The sequence below is a fragment of the Gossypium hirsutum genome, chromosome D11 (assembly GCF_007990345.1).
Source record: "Gossypium hirsutum isolate 1008001.06 chromosome D11, Gossypium_hirsutum_v2.1, whole genome shotgun sequence".
Taxonomy (NCBI): domain Eukaryota; kingdom Viridiplantae; phylum Streptophyta; class Magnoliopsida; order Malvales; family Malvaceae; genus Gossypium; species Gossypium hirsutum.
The window spans coordinates 4,473,557-4,494,548 of record NC_053447.1 but is presented as its reverse complement, the minus strand read 5'-3'; the positions used below and the strand labels follow the sequence as shown (position 1 = coordinate 4,494,548).

At 35.3% G+C, this 20,992-nt stretch overlaps 4 protein-coding genes across 9 annotated transcripts; 2 read left to right on the top strand and 2 right to left on the bottom strand.

Annotated features, from left to right (window-relative positions):
• Positions 1 to 646: 646 nt before the first annotated feature.
• LOC107942615 (heptahelical transmembrane protein 4) lies at positions 647 to 3,800 on the bottom strand. Of its 6 annotated transcripts, none has more exons than XM_016876311.2 (5): positions 3,578 to 3,797; positions 3,393 to 3,481; positions 2,988 to 3,248; positions 1,800 to 2,124; positions 647 to 1,525 (listed from the first exon to the last, which is right to left on the bottom strand). In XM_016876311.2, exons 3-5 carry the CDS (start codon positions 3,242 to 3,244, stop codon positions 908 to 910), a joined length of 1,200 nt encoding a protein of 399 aa, XP_016731800.1. In that variant the 5' UTR covers positions 3,245 to 3,248; positions 3,393 to 3,481; positions 3,578 to 3,797; the 3' UTR covers positions 647 to 907. The 6 variants fall into 6 exon arrangements, with proteins under 6 accessions (XP_016731800.1, XP_016731803.1, XP_016731805.1 ...); XM_016876314.2 differs by having other exon boundaries at positions 2,988 to 3,236; positions 3,578 to 3,796; XM_016876316.2 differs by lacking the exon at positions 3,393 to 3,481 and having other exon boundaries at positions 2,988 to 3,236; positions 3,578 to 3,800.
• A 1,209-nt stretch (positions 3,801 to 5,009) lies between these two features.
• Positions 5,010 to 8,253, bottom strand: LOC107942622 (NADH dehydrogenase [ubiquinone] iron-sulfur protein 4, mitochondrial). The gene is made up of 5 exons (XM_016876323.2): positions 7,828 to 8,253; positions 7,619 to 7,707; positions 6,917 to 7,046; positions 6,703 to 6,732; positions 5,010 to 5,294 (listed from the first exon to the last, which is right to left on the bottom strand). The coding sequence occupies exons 1-5, from the start codon at positions 7,990 to 7,992 to the stop codon at positions 5,238 to 5,240; spliced, it is 471 nt and encodes a 156-aa protein (XP_016731812.1). The 5' UTR covers positions 7,993 to 8,253; the 3' UTR covers positions 5,010 to 5,237.
• A 559-nt stretch (positions 8,254 to 8,812) lies between these two features.
• LOC107942623 (60S ribosomal protein L26-1) lies at positions 8,813 to 9,545 on the top strand. The gene has a single exon (XM_016876324.2). The coding sequence runs from the start codon at positions 8,961 to 8,963 to the stop codon at positions 9,399 to 9,401; it is 441 nt and encodes a 146-aa protein (XP_016731813.1). The 5' UTR covers positions 8,813 to 8,960; the 3' UTR covers positions 9,402 to 9,545.
• Positions 9,546 to 10,966: 1,421 nt separating this feature from the next.
• Positions 10,967 to 20,182, top strand: LOC107942618 (BTB/POZ and TAZ domain-containing protein 4). Its single transcript, XM_041105600.1, has 6 exons — positions 10,967 to 11,567; positions 11,874 to 12,176; positions 12,601 to 12,731; positions 12,860 to 13,166; positions 13,284 to 13,597; positions 19,737 to 20,182. Exons 2-6 carry the CDS (start codon positions 11,910 to 11,912, stop codon positions 19,873 to 19,875), a joined length of 1,158 nt encoding a protein of 385 aa, XP_040961534.1. The 5' UTR covers positions 10,967 to 11,567; positions 11,874 to 11,909; the 3' UTR covers positions 19,876 to 20,182.
• The last annotated feature ends 810 nt before the right edge of the window (positions 20,183 to 20,992 follow it).

The following is a 20,992-nucleotide window of genomic DNA, read 5'->3' as shown; positions in this document are numbered from 1 at the left end:
TTTGCGGTTCTTCTGATAATATCATAATTAATTTGAATCATTCGATTAAATATTTATTTTAAGATATTTCATATTGAATAAACTTTCATGTATTTATATATTTATATTAATATTATATCCTAATATTAATAATTATACTTGTAAAATTCATTTTTCTTTTTTTTAAACCAAGTAATCTTATCCTTAATGTGCCTCCATGGGACCACATCTACATCTATATATATTTCTTAATCATTCCCTTCGTTGCATGCAAGTATGGAACCTTGTTTAGAAATCAGAGGAGTAGACTGATTCAACCTCAACTACATCAAGTTTGAAATAGGATATTTTATAATTCTTTTTAGGAAGATATTTTAAATTTAGAACTTGAATTATTATTTACTCAAAAAATAATTTAATTTATAAATAATGTAGAATTTTTTTACATTTTAAAATGAAATTAACATTTTGCTTTCCATATATACATAATATAGTATTTAATTTTTGGATTAAAATAATATTGAGATGATTACAACTAAGGTTTAAATCAAAGATAAAATACTATATATTCATGGGTTTTAATTAAATACAAGATTATGCTAAAAGGAGATCTCTACAATAAATCAAGACCCAAAACATGAATCAATTCAGTTCAACTCATCTGATGTCATACCGAAAAGCTCTTCATACAAGATAATATATTCCGGAGTAAGAAAGTTGAACAGGGATAGTATAATAATGTTGAAACTGTACGTACGGCTCATGACTTTGAGATAACTGATTTATGAAGGATATACATAGCTACAAATGGATTATAACATTTTCCAACCGCATTAAATGCATTTTACCTACTTATGTCCAACTAGAAAGAAGAGCAATACTCCTTCGCCATCCATCCATTCCATTGTTTTGCCTAATATCGATTCTTTTAACAACCATTTAGATCTCGCCATTTGAGGTAAACCAGTCCGGCCTGATAATGAGTGATGGCACCGGCAACAACCAAGATGTGAAAAAGTTGGTGGCTGTGCCCGGCAATGTCGAATTTTCCAGGCATCCACCGCTCCGGAATCCTCAAGGCATACACCAAAGCTCCCATGCCATACAAAATCCCCATCAGAATCTCGTACAAGGTTGTGTAAAGTGCCTCGGGCTGGTGCCAGAACAAGATAAGTTTGTGAATAATGGGCGCTACTCCGGACATGCCCATGCCAAAGAAGAGGGATGCTCGAGTGCTGCGAAACTCAGGCTTCTGAAATACTGGTAATAAGGAAAACAAGATTGTTGCAACTCCCAAGATGGTTATAGATCCCAAATAGAGATTGCAGAAGAACGGATCACACATGAAGGAGTAATACACAGGAGGATAAAAGGATGTTGCTATAAGAGCCGCAATCCCAGCATAGTCTAGCCTGAGCATGATATACGATAGGCGTTCAGAGTGGCATGATAAAAGGTGGCATGTGCTGCTAGCTAGCAAGCAAAACATTGCACCACCCAAGAAGGCAAAAAAAGGCCACCGTGTTATCGGCTCTTTAACACTTTCCTGCAATTTAGAGAAAGGAAAAGTATTAGGTGCCTGAACCTCCCAAGATGAGTTAATCATCTATGCTAAAATTTAAAATCCTTGAATGAGCTGGAGTCACAAGTTAACCGAAAAATTAACTAAAAAAACTATTCTTTTTACAAAGAAACTATATAAAATCAATAAAAACCCACAAATCCATCAAGTGATTAGAAGGCAGCCAGCCATCGTTACTTCTGAAATTAGGCAAACTATTAAGATTTATGAGATAACTTATTAAGGATATGATGCATACCAGAACATGAGGATCAATATGATTTCCAGCAGAGGAAAGCTCAGGTAAACAACTATATAGATGTTCCATAACATGCCAACTTGAGAGAGAAGGAATCAAATCCATCAGAGGAATACTCGTCTTTAACTCCTCTCGAAGTTTGTGTAAATCAGGTATATTAGGTAAGGAAGGTAAGCATGTCAGGATTTCTGATTGCAATTTGTGTAAATCCGCCTTTCTCAATACATCGGTAATTTGCTGCAGAGCATGAAGATCGACAACCTTTGGAACCTTCATTGCAGTGTATATGGTAAGGGAAAGGAAAATGAAGAACCCAATCAAATGCCTGTAAAAGGTAATAGTCATACACAACATGTCACAGTACAAGTGACAACATATTAAGCCATGATCTTGTAAAGCCACAGTCACCTTAAAAACATGAAAATTCAAAGACTATCATACTAAAACAAAGAAAAGAGTATACTTCAATTGATAACAGCAAGAAAATCACTTCACAAATCAACACATGTTTACATCTCTTCCCTAAATCTCTAATTCTTCTCTTTTCAATTCTAAACAGAAAGGTCAAAACACAATTAATCTGCCCATCACGATTTTCAAGAGCCACTCTCTAAGAAAGGCAAATGTAATTGTCTTGGTACATTCTAACGGGTATTGGTGGCTTGTATTTTTGTCAATTTCATCCATGATCGTGCGTGGAAGATTTGGTTTTATACATTAAAGACAAAGGATCAAGTGCTAAAAGTGTTCAAACAGTTTGAAGCTTTAGTTGAGCGAGATGTTTGTGTCACATGGAAGCCTGCCGGATCTTTTTCAGGGGGATGCTCTAGATACAGTTCACGTAATGCTCACAATGCATTACTTTACAGTTCGATGTTCCATAGAAAACATGGCCAGACAAAGATGTTTCTATGTTCACTAGCTAGACTTTAGATGTAAGACATGTGCACATTCCCAAAGATCAACGATCTAAAGTAGATGTGAAAACCCAACAATGATACAAGCTATCTTCATAACATTAACAAGTTTATCCATAAGTTATATGATCCAATATTCAAAAGGAAATAATCATAAAAAGGTGACTGGTGATGTGGTGATTGTGAGATATCAACCATACAGGCCATTGATAAGGTAGAGACTGAGGTAGCTAGCATTTTGACAGTAAAATCAGAAGCAAAGAAAGCTTACGTCCAAACATTCAATGTCTCATTGTGAATTCTGAAGATGCTGAGCAAAATCTGCTTCATTGGCCATTCTGACCTATAATGGCCCAAAATATACTCATTGTCCCTCAAAAATCCAGGCAATGAGTGGTACTCTACCAGCTGATACTTCACCTTTTCCCACAATCTCTTCCCTCTCCCGTCCATTGGAGGGCTCACTAGACATATCTCCACTGATTCAACTGCCGTATACATATCTTCATGAACTTCCATACTGCACATATTTCTGCTTTCAATCAAACAACAATTTTTAAACTTAAAAACAACCCATAATTATTCAAAAGTAACCCTAAAGCCCAAAATATCTTCATTATTTAAAAAAAAAAGATCCAATAAAGAAAAGAAATGGAACATAAAGAGAAAAGGGCACCTGAAAACAAAATAGAAGATTGAAGAATCACCAGCTGAGAAACCCAGAAGGGATCCTTCAATAAATACAGAATTCTCAAGCGGAGGACTCTAAACAATTTCAAAAAATTATATAGAGAAAGAGAAAGGTTAAGACAAACAGACAAAACAAAGTTGGGTTTTAATACAAAGGAAAAAAAAACTAACCGTAAAATCTTAAGCAGGGAAATATCACGTCCCTAACCTAGCAAACAAAGCTTCAGGAAAAAATAAATGGGATAAAGAATGAAACCGTAATGAGAACGAAAAGGGAAAACAAGAAAAGAACGAAACCGTATTTACTGCGAAATGCTAAGTTAAGGAAAAAGAATCAGTTTCGTTAAAGAGATGCGGAAATACCGAAGGTGGTTGTTTTGTTTGAACTAAAATAATAGGGAGAGTAGATGGGATTGGATATTTTTAACTTTGGAAAACTGCATTATGATTGCCACTGCTTTTTTTTTCAAAAATAATTAAATTCCAATCTTATTGTATAAAAATATTTATTTAGAGATGAAATCACGACTATCGTTTAAATAACACGTGTTTAAATCGATGAATGGCCTTGTCCTAGTTGATTAGTTTTTCTAGGCTGATCGCATTTTGTGATTGTACAAGTGTTTGATTGTATGCTATCTGTTATATTTGTTTGTTTTTTTTTTTGGAAAAACAAACATATTCTTTCCTTTCCAGTGTTATAATAATATATAGATTTGAGATTTGGGATTTGGGATGTACTTTTTGTTGCTTGGATTTGATAAATCATCACGTTATATCAAATCCTTGTCTATTGTATATTGGAGCATAGTTTTTTCTAATTACATTAATAGTGATAATTATTATAAAATTGGTTATTAACCATTTTATTTTATTTTATTTTATTTATCATCATGACAATTTTTAAAATTGATATAATAACAATTTTCATCCTTAATATTTATAATTATGTTAATTTAATATTTTTTTAAAAATTAACCTAAATATCTTTTTAAGAATTTTCAAACAAAACGTGAGCGAGAGGAAATGTTGGTGGATGCATGAAATTTAAGAGATTTGAGTAAAGGATTTTCTTTTGACCCTTCAATAATGGAGGCAACGTGCATAACTCTGCATATCATATACATTTTTTACTCGACAAATTTGGCATAATTTGCAACCATGTGTACGTTATTGGGGGCATGCATGTAATAAACCCCCAAATAAATTGAGGATGAGATGGAAAACTCACTCTTTTGTTGTACAATCAATCAACAACATGATTTCACTTTTTAAAGATAAAATCGTTATATTTATTATATCTCCTTTTTCTTTTTAATAACTTTCTCTAGTTGGAACTGCACCGAGCCGAGCCGCGGAGCCTAAATTGTGCCCAACCAGGCCCACCTACCGTTGTGAGGTTAAATGTTTTTATATTAATATTATTTTTCAAGAACTACATTTGAATAAAACATTTTTGTATAAATTTAATTTGAAAACCTCTTGTAAAAGGCCCAGCCCGTAAATATAAAAGATGTTACGGACATGGGGATATGTACTAAGAGTAAGTTTGCTGTTGCATAATAAGAGTAGAGGGGGAGGGGAAAGGAGGTACATAAGGAAATGAAGGTTTCAACAAGCATGGATTATATCTAAACCGTATCGTAAATGAATGAAGGAGATGGCAGACAAAATGGTCGCACCCATCTGGCCACTGTTGATCACATTTATTTTAATCCAAATTGTCACAAGATACAGCAGAAAATGTGCAACAAAGAAAACCTGAGCCCCAGTCTCGCAACTTGATTTATGGTTGAAAATCAAAAGCAACAGGATCTGCAATAGTATAGTATCACTTTTCAGATACAGCAGGTCCTTTCCACTTGAAGTTATCGGCATAGGATTTTGGCTGCAACCAGATATTATACAAGATAAGACACACTAGCAGGGAAACATATGTACTCTTCATTTTTCTTCAAGTACCAGTGTCTCAAACACCAACATGGAAATATGACCTCTATGAATTCTCTAAATACATTGAAAAAAAAAATCTAATACTTGTATCTGACACTAACACTCAAGTCCGAGTAACATAGATCGTAACACAAGCAGATAATGAATACTATGGAAACTACATAGATTATAGTTTTTAACCATACATAGAATCATAACAATGGAACTACAACTATCTAAATAACTGGGCTTATGGATGAAAATGCCCAGAGTTCATTACTAACTAATAGTGGAGAAATAGCTTGACTATTATACCAATGTTTGAATGCATTGCATTTATTGTTCATAGTTCTGGAATTTGGACACTCTAGCAGCACATACAATTGCCAGTAACCCTGGCTAGATGTCTGAACTCTGACGAAGTTAAAAGATCGACCTTTCTGCTGCTATCAATGCTATAAACTTTCAATATCTCTCTCAGATAAGTAACTCGTCAAATGTTGACTTTTAGACTTAACATCTTTTAGAAAATTTCAATGTGGCAAGAGGACTCCTAAGAAATACAGCCTCTAGCACGGGCCAAGACTTGAAGTCGGTTGAATTAGCATTTCAATATATAATAGAAGAAACTACTACGGACACTCTTTATCTCTCCCTATGTAAGAATTCCCTTCCAGTTATAGGTTTTTCTAAGTGTTTTCTTTAGACATCGCCTCATTTGATGGAGGATATTCATGGTCTTTCAAGATCTTTTGACTTTTTTTTTATCTGACGTAAATCTTGAGGCCTGCTAATGAAGCAGCTCTATGGGTTGCACTCAATTACTGCAAGAGGATGTGCCCGTTGAATTGGGTTCAATCGAACATTTCCTTTTATGTGCGGTGTCATGTCATAAGATGTGTTAGCATGTACCCTCCTTGACATAGGTTCCTGCTGTTTCCCTTTTAAGCTCTGTGGGATTACTATGATTCTAAAGAAAATGTCTAGTCAAGGATCAAGACTGCAGGCCTGCATGCAGTTATTCCCCTAAGCTCAAGAAGTTCAAAACAGATGATACTAGTTTGTTTAATCAGTTTCCAGAAATTCCGAGTTGATTTCAGTTATTCCGCCTAGTCAAGGATCAAGACTGCAGGGCCTGCATGCAGTTATTCCCCTAAGCTCAAGAAGTTCAAAACAGATGATACTAGTTTGTTTAATCAGTTTCCAGAAATTCCGAGTTGATTTCAGTTATTCCGCCTAGTTGAAAGAGTTAACCTGATTTAATTTAACCATGATTTTCACTCCCAAACTTGCTGCTATGTAGGGCTCATGTAAAAGAATCAGAATTCATGAAACAAATGCAAAAAGAGTTTAAAGGTTCAAACCTTCAGCACTGGTGTCTGGTGCTTTTTAACCTGTATATACAAGTTCAAGATGTACAACCAATTAGCCTCTCACCAAAGATAGATGATGGTTCATTAAAAGAGAAAAAAAAACATTTTCGTGACAAAATAATCAAGTGAGCCATCCAACAAGAAATGCGGAATCAAAACTCACTTTGCAGCAAAAGAGTGATGGAAAAAGAAAAATATAGCATACCACATAATCCCACCCATGTCTCTCGGCAAAAGACTTTGCAGCTTCTTCACTATCAAAACCGAGTGCGGAATCACCAACATTAGCATAAGGGTCACCAGTTGATGTCCAACCCATCAATGGGTTCTCCCACCTTTACCATATTATTCAATGACAAGAAACTATTGATTATTAAAATCATGGTTACAAGAAAGAAATCTAAGATCTACTTATACACAACAAGATAAAAGGGAAGACATCATACCCTAAATTTGGCAATGTGCCCTAAGCAAGCCCAAGAAAATTAGTTTTCAAAAATGAAACTTATGCTACTTGGACTCAGGCGTAAGTGTTGGATATGAGCATGTATTGGACACAATGGTAATGTAGACTCAGAGCTACATAAAACGAAACTAAAACCCAGAAAGAACCAAATAGAACCTTGATGCAATTTACAAAAACAAAAAAATTAGATTCTTCGATTAGGGTTATTCTCAAAAAAATATGCATAATTGAAGATTAGCAATAGCTTCATTCATCATTTTGGATTTTCTACCATTTACAAGAAGAGATTATTTAGGATCACATTCAACTAGAAGAGTTACTAATATTCTATCAGGAAACTGGGAAATTAAGCCCAGAAAAAAAAAAATCAATTTCTACAACTAAAAGCGATAGGAAAATTAAGGTTATAAGGGGAAGACTGAAGAAGGGAGAATAACCTACTTTTGTGTCGACACGAAATTGATCTTCCACTTTCCAACTTTCCCAGATCCTTGCTGAGTTGCAGTTCTTGCAGGCGAGTAAATCACAACCTACGACGTAAATCAAGCGACTAAATAAAAGTATATTTCCATAATCTTTTATAAATTAAAAGGAAAAAACAAAGGATCGATAAAAGGTTTCCTAAAACAGGGTAAAAGTTAGAAATTTACCCTCCTACGAAGATGTTCTTCAGGGATTCCGGAAACCATTCCAACTTCGCCTGGTTTAACCTCAACCAATGCATCTGAAGAGAAGGTTCTCGAGAACGAACCCAACGTGCTCCGAGCCACTCGAAGTTGGCTCGTTACTTTTTGCAGCGAGTTCGCGGCGGCCATCGTCTTCCCCAGAATCTATGCTCTCCAGAAATGAAAAATAACCTCTCCGAATATAAGATTGGGAATTTTTTTTAAGGGGAAAAATGTAAGTGAATGAAATATATATTTTGACTAATTACAGGTTTGATCTTATTATTTTATATATATTTATGAATTTGGCCTTTGATAAAGTAATATTTAGTCTCAACATTTGGTAACTAGTTACACCTTGCTCCTTAAACTTTTAATGTGTCCCCATAACGTAGCATTATTTCTCAATATGACCTCTGAATTTGGGTTCCATTATGATATAAATTTGTGACATTATAAGATTACATCATGTCAAACACCTTAACAAAACTCAAATTCAAGGATCAAATTAGAAAAAAGTTATCAAATTTTGAGACTAAATAATTTTTTCTTTCAAAACTTTTCTTTGTAAAATTACTATGTTGGATATATATAAGGTTTAATTATGCCTTCAATTCTTATACTTTTTAAATTTTAAAATTTAGTCCATTTTCTTTTAATTTTAAGGATTTAGTTCTTGTACTTGATTTAAAATTTAAAGTTCAAGAATATTGTTAAGTAATTTCTATTAAATCTTAATATGATTTACTAATTAGATTTTAATTTTTAAATCAAACATTTAAATATTAAAAAATATGTATTTAAATTTGAAAAAAATTAATTAATAGTGTTACTAATTAAACTTCAATTTTCAAGTAGAGAGTTTCTTGGACTAATTTCAATTTTTAAAAATTATATTTTCAAATTGGAAATAGAAAAATTAAAAAGAAAAACCCAAAAACAAGTTAGGCCTCAGGAACTCTTTTAGATTCAGAAGCCCAACAAATCTCAATCTAACTCTAATTTTATACCACTCCCACCATATATTTTTATCAAAACCCTAGTTACCTCGCTGACTCCATTGGCCATCGCCAAGTCGAAGAGGAGCAAAATCTTATTCCCTTTCGCCCGCAGCAAAAATGAAGTACAACCCACGTGTCTCCTCCTCTCGCCGCAAGAGCCGTAAAGCCCATTTCACGGCGCCGTCGTCGGTCCGCCGCGTTTTGATGAGCGCACCACTTTCATCCGACCTCAGGTCCAAGTACAACGTCCGGTCCATGCCCGTCCGCAAGGACGACGAGGTCCAAGTCGTTCGTGGAACCTACAAGGGCCGGGAAGGGAAAGTGGTTCAAGTTTACCGCCGCAAATGGGTGATCCACATCGAGCGCATCACTCGCGAGAAAGTGAACGGGTCGACCGTGAACGTCGGAATCAACCCGTCGAAGGTTGTCATTACCAAGCTGAGGCTCGACAAGGATCGTAAGTCCTTGCTGGATCGCAAGGCCAAGGGACGTGCCGCTGCTGATAAGGACAAAGGCACCAAGTTTTCTGCTGAGGACATTATGCAGAGTGTCGATTAAGGTTGTCTCTTGTTTTCTTTATCTGTCTGATGTTGCAACTGTTAGACTTGATTGTTGTTCTTTTCTTATGTTACCAATTAGTCATACGATGAAGAATGTGGGATTTTGTAGACTTGATAATGCTATATGTTGCAATTTTTCTTATGGTGTTTTCTCTTTTTCATCAGATTTTTGCTGCATTTATTTTAGTTTGAGCTCTTTAGAATTATTTTTGGGGTCGTTGTTTCAATGGGTCAGGCTTGGATTGACTAATTTATTGAAAGGATGTTCTTGAGGGGATATTCAATATATATTGGGCTAGTCTTTATCAGCTTTCAGTTTGCTCTTTTTTAGCTTGTTAGAAGTTAAGGTTATATGGAATCCCTCTTTTTCTTGAGAAAGATTTGTGTTGCTTTTCAGCACAAAATCCAGTTTATCTTGTTTTGTTTGTATTCCATATTCAACAAATATACCAACTAGAGTGATGGTTAAATCTTCAAAATAATCTGAAAATACTGCTTCACCAAGTGTAGGTTGTTTTCCTTAACAGTAGACCTAGTAATTTCGTCATGTTTTTCTAGAGAATGTTTGTTTAACGGACTAAAAATAATCCGTATTATTATTGGGTGTTATATTTCCCAAGAGTATATGTTGACCTATTAATCCCTCCATTCCTAAGGTTATACCAACAATGGTTAGCCGCAGTGGCAAGACCTTTTGCATTTTGAAAAAGAAAAATTCGGAAAGAATTAATCTCTATTTATAATAATTTAGTCGAATATAAAATTATGTTAAATGTGTCTTATAGGAGTGAGCGTTTGATCAAATCAAGTAAAAATTTTTGAGTCAATCGAGTTGATGAGTCCTATTTTCTCATCCTAATTCTATTTGAATTTTTTTTAATCAAGTCTAGTCAAATTGAGTGAAATTGTTCAAGTTAAATTAAAAAATTAAACAATTAAACATCAAATTAAATTTATTATAGTATAACTGATTTCATGTTTAAAATTTTTATAAATATTTTGCAATTTTTATTGAGAGAGTGATCAATTTGCTCAATTTCAAACTTGACAGGGACCAAAAAGGTATTTACATCAATCTGTTATCCGAGTTATTAAAATTGTAAAATTTAACTCGATTCGAATTTGAAACTCGAATTATTTATTCAAGTCGAATAATTTTAATAACTTAATTCGATTAACTTAAAATTTGAATTTTATTTTATTTATTTGAATCAAAATGAATTTCTAACTGCTGGAAAATATAATTACGTTGAAGCTATATTTTTTTGGGGGGGGGGTATATTTACTGCACCTGTTCTCATTCTTTGGTCATCTATGGCTAAAAAGCCTTCTGGCATGTAATTGGAACAGCGAATCCTAATCATCAACGCAAAAATTATAATGAAATGTGAGACGACATCAAATTTTCATAATAACAAATTTGCGAAAAATAGTGTTGGTAAAGTGCTTTTTTTATTAAAACCTATTTACAGACTTATATGAGGTGGACAAGGCGCAGTTGAATTTTGAGCTAGAACTAAAATTAAAATATATAATATTTTTGGTAATCAAATAAATTTATGTGTTGTGGGCATGACATTTTTTTGAAATTATGTCGCGGTCCAATTTACCACAGATCTACTATACACTATAAATTGCTTTTAAGTCGGAGACCGTCCAGCGGCGGACCGTCCGTTTAGCCAAACATGAAAGATGAAACAGTTTCTCCAAATCGTTTGTAACCGGAAAACCGTTATTCTCCTTTTTATTATTTCAATATATAAGAAAAATGTGAGATAAACGTGGAAGTTTGCACGCAAATTTCATAGCACGTCATTTTGGGTGTTAGAATTTTGCTGCTGCCAGATCAAACGATTTGATCGGAACCGAGTGAATTAAGATTATTCATTTATTTATTTTCATTTATATTAAACTTCTGATTTCTTGGGAGTTGGTTATTTCTCTGTAATTTCCAGCATCCGAGCTGGTGGCGTTGCAGCTTGGTGTTGGGAGGAAAAGAATCTGACACGGTGGTTTGCTATAACCTTTTTTAAAACTTATCATGATGACTTTCGAGCGGAAAAGATAGTGATCCGCCGTTTCTGTTTTCTTTCTTCTGCTGCTTTTTCTTCATTCAATAATTACGTTCAGAAGAGAAAGCAAAAGAAGAAGGAAATAGAAAAGGGTATGCTATTCATCTATCCTTTTTTCTTTTTGGTGATTTCATTTGACAAATTTGGATGGTAACATATGAATCTATTTCCAAATTTCAAGCGAATTTTGATTAGATAATTAGATTTCATGTGGAGTTTTATCTGAATTTGACTCTTATGTTTCTATTTCATGAATTCTTCGGTAGTTAATCCAATTTTTGATTAATTTCATCTCTTTTTTTGGTAAAAAAAATTTTGATCTTGTTTAATCATTGAAAATAACGAATTTCGAATTTAAGTTATTTATAAAGTTCTGCAATTTCAATTATTTTTTACAGATCTAAAAGAAATCATTGGTTTATAATCGGATTCAAATGGGAAAGATGGAAATGATTACGAATACATCTCCTCGTAAAGGTGTCAACAATGTCCACCCAACGCCACCTCCATTACCAGCTAAAGCTCCAGAGTATGGGCGAAAAGGGATATTTATGAGCAAACGATCAGCCGTAACAAGATACAGCAGTGCTTCATCAACGGCAAGGGATTTATGGGATAGTCTCTTTGATGGAGGATATAGAGCAGATGTTACCATCAAAACTGATGATGGTGGCATCATCTATGCACATGCTAATGTTCTTGTAAGCCCCTCGTTGTATTTCCATCTCCATTTTTTATCATAAAATTGATACTTGTTTCTTTTTTACTATTAATATAATATAATTTCTTAGAAATCAACAAAATCGTTGCTTTATGAAAAAAATTACGTCCTTACATTTAAGAACAAATGCTTTAATATTCGTTTTCGTCATCTCTCGATGAACCCTGTTTCATTTCTTTTCAACATTTCCTCTGCTTATTAAAAATCCCGTGTACAATGACAGTAAAGGTTTGTCTATCGTCGTTAATGAATGGATGTACATTTTTTAGTGTAATTTGGGATCGAATAGCCAAGTGTTTAAATGTATAAGAAAATAGGTGGAATATGACTGTTTTAGCAATGTTGGATATGGTATCTTAAACAGATTATTGACTCAATCCCTTCACCGTATATTTTTCCAACAGGGCATGGCTTCTCCGGTCTTAAGAGGCATGTTGAAACGAGCAAAAGGCTTTGGTAAAAAGAGATCAATATCCATCCATGGTGTTCACCAAGATGCAGTTCGGGTTTTCATCCGATTCTTGTACTCTTCCCGGTAACTGTTCTTTTTCCCATTGTAGATGCTAGAAATTGGATCCAATGCCTTACTAAATTGTATGAATCATCAAAGCTAAGCCTCGGGTTTTGGTTGTATGTGCTATTTTTTATTTTTATTTTTCGTAGATATAAATATGAAGAAATGAAGGAGTTTGTGGTGCAATTGTTGGTGCTGTCACACGCATATGCCGTGTCTTCATTGAAGCGAGTTTGTGAACAACAACTGGAGCATGGATTGCTTAATCTAGAAAACGTAGTTGATATTTTCCAGCTTTCATTACTCTGTAATGCACCTCGGCTTACACTGATTAGTCACCGAATGATCTTAAGTAATTTCAAGGCTGTCTCTGCAACTGAAGGATGGAAATCAATGAGGAACAGTCATCCAGGACTTGAAAAAGAGCTTCTGGAATCCGTGATTGAAGAAGAAAACGTAAGTGGTTTTCTTAAAAAAAAAAGGCTTTGTTTCGGTTCCATTGTGATCCCATTCTTATTAGCACTTAGATTTTGAACGCTCAAAAGGAACTAAATGTATAAGTGTAATCCCCAGAATCAAAAGGAGAAAATCAGAAAATCAAAGGAACGAAAGATCTATCTTGAATTATTTGAAGCAATGGAGGCTCTTGTTCATATTTGCAGAGATGGTTGCAGAACTATTGGTCCACATGATAAGGATTTCAACCAGAACCAAACACCTTGCAAATATAGAGCCTGCAAAGGGCTTGAACTTCTGGTTCGTCACTTTGCTGGTTGCAAATTGAGAGTCCCTGGCGGCTGCATTCATTGCAAGAGAATGTGGCAGCTTCTAGAGTTACACTCCCGCCTATGCGCTGATTCTACTTCCTGTAGAGTTCCTCTATGCAGGTACTTAAAAACTTCCGTTATTAGCCTCTAATACTTGTGTCATCCCATATCAAATTGTGGAATTCTGCATGCCATCTTATATTCAAGTTGGTGTCTCTTCTGTCGATTTGTTAATTGTGTTGTTCCAATAGGGTCGGAAGCGTGTAAATTATTGTACTAAAAAATCACACAAAGTTCAATTCCCAGGGAAGAGAGGTGGATCACAAGGATCTCTTAAATACCAAGTCTTTCCTTAGTCAGAATATTCCTTCTAACGTAATTTAATAGCACAATTAAATACTACTATTATACCCTCAAATATTGAAAGAAAAATAGGACAAAAAGAACACAAGAGTTTTAACGAGGTTCGGTAAATTATACCTACGTCCTCGGGCACTAACACCAGATGATAACTTTACTATCTCCAAAATATTACAAACAAATAGAATTCCTTAAGAATTCTCAAATGGGAGAAGAGAGAAAACTAAGAGAGAAAGATTGGTTGGGATGGTTGAAATGAGAAATGGTTAGGCCTATTTATAGTTGAAGTTCAGGGACTAACTTGCAAATGGCCTAAAAAATTAGGGACCAAAATTGCAATTATCCCTTTCAACTTTAAACAACTTGCCAACTATTTTTTTTCTTTCGGTGCCAATTGCACCTCCCACCATTTTTGACTTTTCAACCCCTTTTTAATTTAACTTATCAACAATCTCCACCTTGAAGATTTGATTAGGATAATCACATCTTCACACACTTCCTTCAACTCCCCAAATTCGATAAAGCTATCTTTTGTAGTGCCTCCAAATGCGCTCTCGAGCGCCATACACCTAAAGGTGCTTAAATTCTCAGGATGTTAATCAAGTTCAAACAATGATTAAACTTGATTGTTGTTACCACCTTGGTCATCATATCTGCGGGATTATCTGTTGTTGGAATCTTCTCAAGTAGAATTTTTCCTTTTTCAAAGTCTTCCCGCATAAAGTGATATCTTACGTCGATATGCTTGGTTCTTGAATGATAGACTTGATTTTTCGCTAAATGAATAGCGCTTTGACTGTCACAATATAGACTAATGTGACTTTGAACAACTCCCAAGTCTTTCAATAATCCATTAAGCCAAATAGCCTCCTTAACAGCTTCTGTAACTGCCATATATTCTGCCTCTGTAGTAGACACAGCTACTGTAGACTGTAAGGTAGACTTCCAACTCACTGGGGCTTTCGCAAGAGTAAACAGATACCCCGTAGTTGAACGACGTTTATCTAAATCACCAGCAAAGTCAGAATCAACATATCCAACTACAAACTGACCAAGTGCTTCATCCTGTTCAAAAATTAAACCAACATCTACGGTTTTTCGAAGATACTGTAGAATCCATTTCACAGCTTACCAATGTCCTTTTCTAGGATCATGCATATACCTGCTTACAACTCCAACAGCTTGTGAAATGTCAGGCCTCGTACACACCATCGCATACATCAAACTCCCAACTGCATTAGCATATGGGACTTTCGCCATATATTCTCTTTCTTCTTCAGTTTTCGGAGATAATTGAGCACTAAGTTTCAAATGAGAAGCAAGTGGGGTACTTACATGTTTTGTGTTTTTATTTACACCAAAACATTGTAATACCTTTTTCAGATATTGCTTCTGATTCAAACAAAGCTTGCCTCTTTGTCTATCTCTACTTATCTCCATGCCGAGAATCTTCTTGGCCTCACCTAGATCTTTCATCTCGAACTCTTGATTCAACTGAGCCTTCAGCTTATCTATCTCATTTTGGCTCTTCGAAGCGATTAACATATCATCAACATACAAGAGTAGATAAATGAAAGATCCGTTATGCAGCTTCTGCAAATACACACAATTGTCATATTTGCTTCTTGTGTACTTCTGCCTTCTCATAAAGCTATCAAATCGCTTGTACCACTGCCTCGGGGATTGCTTCAATCCATATAGCGATTTGTTAAGCTTACAAACCCAATTTCTACCACCAGCATCTGTGTATCCTTCTGGCTGAGTCATATAGATCTCCTCTTCTAACTCACCATGCAAGAAAGCCGTCTTAACATCAAGTTGAGCTAGCTCCAAATTCAACTGTGCTACCAAGGCCAACAAAATTCTAATGGAGGAATGCTTCACAACAGGGGAAAATACATCATTGTAGTCAATTCCCTCCTTCTGAGCGTAGCCTTTAGCTACCAATCTTGCCTTGTAGCGAATATCCTTCTTGCTAGGAGATCCATCTTTCTTTGCGAATACCCACTTGCATCCGATTGCCCTTTTACCTTTCGGTAATTGCGCCAACTCCCAAGTATTGTTCTTCAGGAGAGACTGCATTTATTCATCCATGGCGCTTTTCCATTTATCACTTTCTAAGCTTTGCATTGCTTCTTGATAAGTGATAGGAATATCATCAACAACGGGAAGGGCGTAGGCCACCATATCAGTAAATCGAGCAGGTTTACGAATTTCTCTCCGTGGCCTTGCAACTGCAACTGGTTCTGGTGTACTTAGTGGTTCTTGGGTCAGAACCTCTTCAACCTCTAATTCCTCCATTGTGGCTGGAGAATTAGACTTATTAACTGGGCAAATCCCCATCTGCTCAAACTCCACCTGTTTTGGAGTACACTCCACCTGCTGTGGAGTATTGCTCGTCTGAATATCTTTATCTGCCACCTTTTTCAATGTGGCAGATTCATCAAAGGTAACATCTCTGCTACAGATCATTTTCTTTGTGCTTAAGCACCAAAGACGAAATCCCTTCACTCCAGAAGTGATTCCCATAAAGAGAGCTTTCTTTGCCCTCGGATCTAACTTTGAGTCCTTCACATGGTAATATGCAGTGGTTCCAAACACATGTAAGGAATCATAATCTGTAGCCGGTTTTTCAGACCATACCTCCATAGGAGTTTTTCTTTCTAATGCAGATGATGGCAAACGATTAACAAGATGGCCAGCGTATGTCATAGCCTCAGCCCAAAATTGCTTGCCCAACCCAACATTGGACAACATACATCGAACTTTCTCCAGCAATGTTCGATTCATACGCTCTGTCACTCCATTCTGTTGTGGTGTATCCCTAACTGTGAAGTGTCGAACAATACCATACTCTTGGCACACATCGAAGAACGGATCACTTTTATATTCCCCTCCATTGTCCGTCCTAAGCCGCTTGATTTTCTTGCCAGTCTGGTTTTCGATCATAGTTTTCCATTTAAGAAAAACTCCAAGCACTTCATCTTTAGTTTTCATGGTATACACCCAAACTCTTCTGGAAAAGTCATCAACAAAAGTAACAAAGTAGTGTTTTCCTCCCAACGAAGGTGTTTTGGAAGGCCCCCACACATCTGAGTGAATATATTCCAAAATACCTTTTGTATTATGGATAGCAGTGCCGAATTTCACTCTCTTTTGCTTTCCCAGAACACAGTGCTCACAAAATTTTAATTTGCAAGCCTTTGCACCTTTCAACAATCCTTGCTTTGCCAGAATTTGCAAGGATTTTTCGCTGGCATGTCCCAACTTCATATGCCACAACTGCATTGAGTCCAAGTCTTTGTTATCGGAAGCTGCAGCGACTGCTCCAATAACTGTACTACCTTGGTAGTAATACAAGTTATTTTTCCTGATGCCCTTCAATATCACAAGTGCGCCAGATGTCACTTTCAAAATCCCATCTCTCATAGTAACAACTGAACCATTGGATTCCAAGGCTCCCAATGAGATGAGATTTTTCTTCAAACTGGGCACGTACCGAACATCAGTCAGAACTCTGGTTGATCTATCTTGATTCTTTAATTGGATTGAACCTATCCCAACAGTTTTACAGGCATTGTCATTGCCCATATAAACAACTCCTCCATTTAGTTCTACTAAATCAGAGAACCACTCCCGGTTAGGGGACATATGATAGGTACAACCCGAATCCAATATCCATTCATCTGAATGGAACGACGATGATGATGCAACCAGTGATAGTTCAGAGTCACTAGTATCATGCTTTGCAACACAAGCATCTACAGCAGCTTTTCCCTTATTCTTCAGCTTTGGACAATTTTTCTTCCAGTGGCCTTTCTCATGACAAAAAGCACATTCATCTTTCCCGAGTCTGGACTTTGACTTTGATCTCCCCTTTTGAGTTTTCTTCCGAGTGTATGAACGACCTCGGACTACTAAAGCTTCTGTATCTCTGATTGAGTTTTTCTGTTTGTCCTTCTTTCTCTGTTCATAACTGTATAAGGCCGCACAGACTTCGCTCAGAGATATATCACTCCTGCCATGAAGTAGAGTAGTTTCTAGGAACTCAAACTCCTTAGGAAGTGACCCCAACAGCATCAAAGCCAAATCTTCATCTTTGAATGTCTCATCCATATTCAGCAAATCAGTGACTAACTGATTAAATTTGGTGATGTGATCATTCATTGTGGTACTTGGGACGTATGTGAAGCGAAACAGTCTTTTCTTCAAGTGGAGCTTATTTTGACTGTTTTTCTTCAAAAAATTTTCTTCAAGTGCCACCCACAACTTATTTGCAGAAGTCTCCTTTGAAAAAGCATACCTCTGCTCTCGAGAAAGGCATGATCGAATTGTGCCACATGCCAACCGATTGATCGCCTTCCAATCTTTCTCCTGTACATCATCTGGTTTCTCTTCATCAATGGCAATGTCTAGACCCTGCTGAAAAAGGGCATCTAGAACCTCACTTTGCCACATACCAAAATGGCCCGTGCCATCAAAGATCTCCACGGCCAATCTTGCATTTGCAATTGTCGGTCTTGTCCACATGGACGATGTTGAAGCTCCTACACCGACCGTTTTCTCCATAATCTTTCAATATACCTAAGGAAATCTTTTCTGATGTGGAAGATCAGTTTAAACTGCAACCACAGAGCATACTACGATTAACCTTCGGCTCTTGATACCACTTGTTGTTCCAATAGGGTCGGAAGCGTGTAAATTATTGTACTAAAAAATCACACAAAGTTCAATTCCCAGGGAAGAGAGGTGGATCACAAGGATCTCTTAAATACCAAGTCTTTCCTTAGTCAGAATATTCCTTCTAACGTAATTTAATAGCACAATTAAATACTACTATTATACCCTCAAATATTGAAAGAAAAATAGGACAAAAAGAACACAAGAGTTTTAACGAGGTTCGGTAAATTATACCTACGTCCTCGGGCACTAACACCAGATGATAACTTTACTATCTCCAAAATATTACAAACAAATAGAATTCCTTAAGAATTCTCAAATGGGAGAAGAGAGAAAACTAAGAGAGAAAGATTGGTTGGGATGGTTGAAATGAGAAATGGTTAGGCCTATTTATAGTTGAAGTTCAGGGACTAACTTGCAAATGGCCTAAAAAATTAGGGACCAAAATTGCAATTATCCCTTTCAACTTTAAACAACTTGCCAACTATTTTTTTTCTTTCGGTGCCAATTGCACCTCCCACCATTTTTGACTTTTCAACCCCTTTTTAATTTAACTTATCAACAAATTGAGCTTTAGCTCAGTTGATATTGGTGCTATTGCAACAACTAAAAAAACGTAGTTTCAAGCGCTCTTAAGTATATATTTTTTTCCGATTTAAGAATTAAGGATTTGAGGGAATTATAAGTAGTAGTAATAATAATTAATAATAATAATAATAATAAGTTGGTGCCTCTTCATTTTACTGGCAACTAGTTTTAGATTAGATAACTTAATACGAAATCAAAATCTAGATTATGTTCTATTTGTTACTCTTGCCTAATAGCCTTTTCAAGTTTGCCGCATAGATTTTTTTATATTTTTTTGTCGGTCTCCGCCCACGCGATGGGGTGGGCTAAAATGGTGTGGTTGAGTTAGCTGAGTCTCTCTATCTACTGATAAGTAGTTTTAGATTAGATGCTTAAATTTGATATCAAAAGTCCAGGTTTTGTTCTATTTCTTACTCTTATTATTTTTTTGGTTTGTCACAAATAAACTCCCGTCTTTCTCCTACACGTAATAGAGGCCTGTTAAAGTGGTATCACCCTAGCACGTAATTATTGTTATATTCAAGTTGAATTGCTTAACAATGACAATTAATGTCAATCTGATGAGTTAATAATTCAATTTAATTCTTGTGATAATTGAGGGTATTGAAACCCAATCTTTCATATATTGCAGTAATTTCAAGGAAAAGGTCAAGAAACAAAGCAAGAAGGACGAGATCAAGTGGAAAATACTGGTGAAAAAGATATTGAGAACAAAGAGAATTGGAGGAAGTGTATCATTCATTGCGTCCTCAACTTCCATGTCTTCATGACGGCCAAAAAGTTCAGTTGTGAACTTGCTAAACTGGCATTTATTTGAAAAAGAAAATGTAGCCATTGCATTGTTTGTTTTTAATTAGTAAAAACAAATGTACTAAAAAGGGACAAAAGAAATTTGTACGCAAAAAGAAAAAATGTCTGTAAATTAGTAATTAAAAATATTCTGTGACTATTGCTTATAAACTCGTTCTTTTAAACCCGCGCCAAGGACGGGATAACATTTATTAATTTATTTCAGTCCGAATTTTATATTAACAAAAAGGGTTCATGAATCCAGGGTTCTGGGTTATCCTTCCTTTACATCTGATTATATGGCAGGTTTTTTCCTTTTGTTTTTCTTTTAACTTATCTGATGATCTCGAAATCTGAGATAATGGAGCTCATTTTTCGAACACAACATAACCAACGAGTTCCGAAGATGATCTGGTTCTAGCCGACAACACAGATTTTGAGGCACCTCTCTCTGCTCTATAAACGTATCCAACTCTTCTAACGTTGCTCGGTAGGGCGAATATTTGATCAGATCCAGTCCATTGAATTGATGAATTTTATCTTATTGTTTTAATTTGATTTAAATTTTTTTAAATTGAATTGAATAAAATAAAAATTGAGATAAACTTGAATTATTAATTAACTCATTTAGATTTTAAAATTATTATTTTAGAAAAAATTTAAATTTCCAACTTTTTTTATAAATTATTTAATTTTTAAAAATGAAAATTTTTGAAAATTATTTTGATTTTTTTTTGTAATTTTTGTTTAAACAGACTAATTTGTTCATTTTCAAAATTGATAGGGACGGTATTTACATCAATCTGTCATTCGAATTGTAAAATTTAACTCGACTCAATATTCGAGTTTACTTAAATAACTCGAACATCTCAATTCGATTAATTCAAAATTTAAATTTTTATTTTATTTTTTCATATCGAATCGAGTTTTGTTCACTTATATATATATTTGTTGCAGATTTAGCAGCCAAATGGCAGCCATCAATTGAGGGAGGAGATTAACTCCCCTAAACATGTGCTTCGGACATACTCAACATCACAATACTCCAACTCGTATTTGAATGTCATATATAGAAAGACAGATATGTGTTAAGCTATA

Coding starts and splice junctions, on each gene's coding strand:
- LOC107942615 (XM_016876311.2), bottom strand. CDS start 3,244: ATGTGCAGTATGGAAGTTCATGAAGATATGTATACGGCAGTTGAATCA. Junction 2,125..2,987: donor GAGACATTGAATGTTTGGAC/GTAAGCTTTCTT, acceptor TACCTTTTACAG/GCATTTGATTGGGTTCTTCA. Junction 1,526..1,799: donor ATATTGATCCTCATGTTCTG/GTATGCATCATA, acceptor TCTAAATTGCAG/GAAAGTGTTAAAGAGCCGAT.
- LOC107942623 (XM_016876324.2), top strand. CDS start 8,961: ATGAAGTACAACCCACGTGTCTCCTCCTCTCGCCGCAAGAGCCGTAAA.
- LOC107942622 (XM_016876323.2), bottom strand. CDS start 7,992: ATGGCCGCCGCGAACTCGCTGCAAAAAGTAACGAGCCAACTTCGAGTG. Junction 7,708..7,827: donor AAGAACATCTTCGTAGGAGG/GTAAATTTCTAA, acceptor TTTACGTCGTAG/GTTGTGATTTACTCGCCTGC. Junction 7,047..7,618: donor AATTTCGTGTCGACACAAAA/GTAGGTTATTCT, acceptor AATATGGTAAAG/GTGGGAGAACCCATTGATGG.
- LOC107942618 (XM_041105600.1), top strand. CDS start 11,910: ATGGGAAAGATGGAAATGATTACGAATACATCTCCTCGTAAAGGTGTC. Junction 12,732..12,859: donor CGATTCTTGTACTCTTCCCG/GTAACTGTTCTT, acceptor TATTTTTCGTAG/ATATAAATATGAAGAAATGA. Junction 13,598..19,736: donor TGTAGAGTTCCTCTATGCAG/GTACTTAAAAAC, acceptor CATATATTGCAG/TAATTTCAAGGAAAAGGTCA.